At 34.4% G+C, this 5,507-nt stretch overlaps 1 protein-coding gene across 1 annotated transcript; it reads right to left on the minus strand.

Annotated features, from left to right (window-relative positions):
- Positions 1–311: 311 nt before the first annotated feature.
- Positions 312–4,604, minus strand: LOC130730756 (sugar transporter ERD6-like 7). Its single transcript, XM_057582851.1, has 18 exons — positions 4,253–4,604; positions 4,014–4,076; positions 3,655–3,744; positions 3,489–3,548; positions 3,330–3,395; positions 3,133–3,198; positions 2,925–3,000; positions 2,756–2,820; positions 2,563–2,655; positions 2,362–2,442; positions 1,988–2,072; positions 1,756–1,799; positions 1,611–1,673; positions 1,448–1,507; positions 1,312–1,365; positions 1,057–1,116; positions 770–884; positions 312–611 (listed from the first exon to the last, which is right to left on the minus strand). Exons 1-18 carry the CDS (start codon positions 4,415–4,417, stop codon positions 496–498), a joined length of 1,422 nt encoding a protein of 473 aa, XP_057438834.1. The 5' UTR covers positions 4,418–4,604; the 3' UTR covers positions 312–495.
- Between the last annotated feature and the right edge of the window lie 903 nt (positions 4,605–5,507).

The raw sequence follows: 5,507 nt of genomic DNA on the forward strand, positions 1-5,507 counted from the left end.
CTGAAGAGTGTTGTATATTCAGTAACTAATTTTGTATGGATAATGGTTTATCTACTGACTTCCTTGTTAACTACAAGTGCCTTCAAATTCACATGCACCTTTTTTTCCAAAATGCAGGAAGTGAGGTGGAAAGAAGAAGTCACATGGTTTATCTACAAGTGCCTTCAAGTTCAGCTCGAAAGAAGGAATGGAGGATGATTTATGCGGATCATTTTTTTTGTAAAGCAGTTTTATACAGAATCATAAAAAAGATCTTTGAATTCGAGCAATAAATAATTCACATATTGAGAAGGAAGAGAGGATGACAGAATCATAAAAAGATAAAAACTGAGTTTGAGGAATAAATAATTCACATAATTGATATTATGACTAAAATATACATCCTAATCAATTGATTAATGTCTTAAGAAAAAAATAATAATACAAAAATTCAATCATCAACATGCTTCTTTTTTTCTTTCCCATCACACAGTGCAAACTGCTAAACTCTGCTTCCTACTTATTAATGGCTGCTTGTATTTGTTCCAGGCTCTTACCCTTGGTTTCTGGCACCACTACAACTATAAATAGTATAGCTATTGCATTGATTGCAGCATAAAGAATGAAGGTACCTGAAATTCGTAAATACAAGTAAAATTTAGATGTTGATCCACAGGTTTCTTGAACTTCAATCCTTTACTGTATTCCCTAATGGTAATTGGTTGTCATATGACAGTACTGATCAGTCACTCTTTTTAATGAAATAAAGAAAAATATAACTTGTACATACCATAGGAGCTCCAGCTCATGAGAAAGTTGAAAGTGTAGGAGCATAGCCATGCACCAAACCAGTTCAGTAAAGTGGCTAAGCTTCCAGCCTGCCCTTTAATATTCACAGGGAATATCTGCGACCAAAAGATAAGTAAAAGTAGAAGCTGTGAGGACTTGAATATCAACATTTGCTAGTTCTTTTATTGCAATTCTTATTTTGAAAAGGTAAATGTTTAATTAATTTGCATTTCTAATATCTTGATAGTTGATACCATTAGAACTTGAAAGCAGAGAAGGGAGGAGTACCTCAGACATCATAACCCATGGAATTGCTCCCATTCCTATTGAAAATGATCCTACATAGACCTAATATAAGTAAAAGTAAGAGTACCATCATATGGAGGATGATTTCATTTTTCTGAGATACATTCAAGCAAATAGCACTATAAAAAAAAGTAAGATCACATTTGAATGAGGACCAATGAACACTTATTGGAGCTTATCAGATAAACTCCAGTAAGTGTTTTTTGATCTGCATCAAAACGGCTCTAACGGTCATACCATTATGCCAGTTACAGCAAGTGCCGGAACTGCTCCCACACTAACTTCCTGAACCTGTTGCACTCAAGGATAACAAATTCATATAAAAAATCAGGACTAGAACCAGGAATCTATAGGATTCTCAGTTGGTATGTACCTTGAGATAGAACGCAACTGCAGTAAGTATAGATCCTGCAACCAATCCGAATCCAGCAAACTAAATAAAACCAAGAAAGAAAAATGAGCATATTATACATGAAAGGAAGTCTGAATAAGTAGTCAAAATTTCAAAGATAAAATGTTTTCCAATTTGAATCTACCAGTAGTAGCGGTTTCCTGCCAGCTTTATCTATCAAGGCTGCTCCTACACCAGTGATCACAATCTGCAAAAAAAAAATGATGAGTTGGTTAGGGGAAAACAAATATCTTATTTTCCAAGAAATAGTGGTTTAAGTTAAAAATAACCTGAAGGCAAGCATATATTATAGTCCCAATAGTGGTAGAAAAACCTATGACATAAAATCCATGGCAAAATCAAAATTAGAATCTGATTGTATCATGAAGTTTATTCAAGTTTGGGAAACTGGCAATGGGAATTATATGTTATATGCGAGGAAATGGTTGTATGCAAGAAAAATTATCAGTGATCCAGAGACTTGGAATGCAGAGTTACATTTACAATGATTCTCAATAGTACCTGCTAGCTCAAAAGTACTTCGAGCATAAAAGCAAACTCCATTGATTCCTCCTAATTGCTGGCAGATCATAAGTCCCACTACAATCTGGTAATTGATAAATAAAAGTTAGTTATATGTTGGTCCTTGCAGTATACTTCTTGCTTGAGTTGGTGAAAAATAGGAAGACTAAAATTTTAAATGAAAATCACTTCAGATTTGCTTGATACGGCAAATACTAGAGAAGGTGGAAAATAAACTGTATAGAATTTTCACTCTTGATTAAAAATCATTTTCAACATGCACTTCATTTTCCACCTCTCCACTTAGTTTGTAAAACACATATTTAAAGAAAGTAAAGTGATATCCAAAAGGAAACAAGGCAGCTTCCAATTACAGTGAGTGACCGCAAATTTCTTCTCTGAAACAAATCCAGAAGCTTGGGTTTTGGGAGCCGTTCTAAAGTTTTTATATAATCCTGCAGTGACACAATGCACCCTCTTAATCAAATTATCTTTGGAATGCTTTGAGTTGTGCATGGAGACAAAGTCACACACATAATTCTATCAACATTGATAATATAGGAAGATAAAGGAACCTGAATTTCTTCCGCCTCTTGAGATATGTCAGCATCTTTGCCGCGAAGTATCTGCAGTGCTGCCTCAAAATCTTCTCTGCATCCTCTCTTTGCCTGCAGTGATTTTTAGTTGGTACTACTGATGATATTCAAATCAATGCATATTGTACTCTTATATGTTATAAGTACATTTATATGTGACTTTTTTTCTTACCAGCCATCTAGGGGACTCTGGAATGAAAAAAAGACCCAAAAGCAATACAGCAGTGGGAATCAGGCCTGCAATTGCAAAATAGTACTTTTGATTTCTAATTTTCAAAATTTTTATGTTCTGACTAGATTTCTTTTTGGTGAATTATATTTAAATTGGGAAGAAAGCTCACCGGTTAATGCTAAAGCCCTCCATGAAAGTACATTTCCAATTACGAATGACACAGACATGGCAGAAACGAGCATGAACTACAAGGATAAAAGAAAGCAAAAGTTAGATGCCATTGCTACCTTCATTGCATACTACTTACTACACATTCAATCAGTTCACTGTATGAGGTAGTCAGTGCCCAAAGTTACGATAAGTGATGCAAAACCTACCTGATTTAAGGTAGTCAGTGCCCCACGGAGTTCTTTTGGTGCGATTTCGGCTATGAAGACAGGAACCTTATATAATTCATAAAAGTGTACAGTCAAACTTTGACAATTTGAGCATAGAAGTGTCTCAGGTGAAATCTTTTGAATTATTTCACTGAACAAAAAAAATTTATGTTCTTGGGAATAGAACTCCAACCTACCACATATGAAAAAACTCCCATTCCATATCCTGTTGCTACCCTCCCAATATCCAAAAGCACTGGGCCCTGCATAAAAGAAAGATAATTTCTGTTAAGTTAGTTCATAACCCTTGGAAAAAGGTTTGGTCACAAACATCACAAAAGTTCTGTAGTGAGAACCTGAGAAAAGTAAATAACAAGCCATCCTGCAACACAGAAAGCACTTGATACTCTCATTGCCTGCATTTTTTCAGATTTCAACTTTTTTATCACCTTGAAAATGCCCCAAATAAATATAGTTAAGAAGTCAATCTTAAAACAACCATCAAAATTTTCCTGAACTTACGCCTTTTCGTCCAATAAAATCAGCAATAAGCCCGCTTGTGATTGCGCCGATCATTGCTCCAAATGTCACGATGGAGCCAAACAAGGAGTACTGCAAGCAAAAAGCAAATAAAATTACATCAAGTCCAGGACTAGTTTTCAAGCACTGGCATCATCAACTCCACAAAGTAAAATTTCTATATACTTCCCCTATTCCCATCAAATCAAGTATATACCTTTGCCCCTTTTGAATCATTCTCAATATATTTGCCATGATTTCATTAACCCTACAAGAGTGAATCAGTTGGATATATATATATATATATATATATATATATATATATTTGGATTCAAGTTTCAATAACTACTCTCTTATCTTACCTCTGCCAAAGACAGATTGAGATCCTTCCTGATAGCATCTTGAGTAGGAGACGAGTATCCAATCTGAAAACAGAACAATAATCATTCCACACTCAGAGAGACACATATCTATCAAACTCTTAGTCAAATAATAATCATTTCAAAAACTGTTTAATTTTTTATAGGAGTTGAACTATATATCCGCTTTTATTGGAGATGGGCAATGCTACAAACAGTTGAAGTGCATTGTAAACACTTACACCAGCCCCAAATTCATAAGAACCACAGACTGCAACAAATGTGGTGAAATAAACAATCCATGGATGCCCTTTTCTTGCATGGTTCAGCAGCTTGTTCTGATCCTTCACCAATGGCTCTCTGATTCCTTTCTCCACACCATATTCCACATCCTCTTTGATGGCCATATTAACTTGTGTGTATGATGATCACTGGTTCCTTGTTCAAGGGACTCAGATGCAAGCAATCATGGTGTGATAGGATTGCCATGAGGCATAATATAGAACATGTTACACAAAGTTGGCAAATGTTAATGCTAAGCCCTTGTGGTCATGGACACGTCAGCGCGGATAAAAGATCATTATCCGGAAATTTGAAAAATTATAGTACGTTGACAATGTGATTGTCTCTTATCTTTTGCCCTCTTTATATATTTCCATTTATGTTACCATTAATGTAAAAAAGACAACTAAGGCCCCGTTTGGAAAAACAGCTTAATTAAGCGCTTATGGTCATAAGTGTTTATGACATAAGCGCTTATTCATAAACTATTTTTAAAAATTTATTGAAATAAATTCAAAATAAGCTGTATATAAGCATAAGCTGTTTTTCATAAGCTATCCTGAGTAGCTTATGAAAATAAGCTAAAAATAGCTTATGACAGGCCATAAGTTGTTTGCATAAGTCCTCCCAAACACTGGCATAAGAGCTTATGCTGCCAGATAAGCTCAAATAAGCTCTTTCAAACTGGGCCTAAATCCGTTGAGGACTTGGTTGCTACTACAAAGAAAGTGATGATGTAACGTTGTCAGTACAAGTGCCTTGTTGAATATTTTAAAAGGAATAATGAAATTATATTATAAAAAATAAGATTAATTAGTAATATTTTTTTTATGGAAAATTAGTAATGATTTTTAAAAACTGTTATATATATTATATATTATCTTATATATATATTTATGTATGAGACAATCATATTTGAATTATGAATATTCACAACATAATAGGGCTAATATTTCCAACGGAAGTTTTGCATATATCACTATACATTTACATAGAAGCTTATGATATTTTTATTTTTGCACAAAGTAAATACGTGATGCAATTCTGTTTGAATCTGAAATATTTAGCGGTGTGGTTTTTTTTCTCAAATATCACTCCTAATATCTGGTGGTGAGTCCTAATGCATCATTATGCATACACACTATTGTCCCCTTTATCATGTGGCGCTTCTCCTCATAGGAGATATTTTATCCACTTTGGTTGGGTTTGTCTTCC

The sequence above is a fragment of the Lotus japonicus genome, chromosome 1, assembly GCF_012489685.1.
Source record: "Lotus japonicus ecotype B-129 chromosome 1, LjGifu_v1.2".
In the NCBI taxonomy this organism is placed as follows: domain Eukaryota; kingdom Viridiplantae; phylum Streptophyta; class Magnoliopsida; order Fabales; family Fabaceae; genus Lotus; species Lotus japonicus.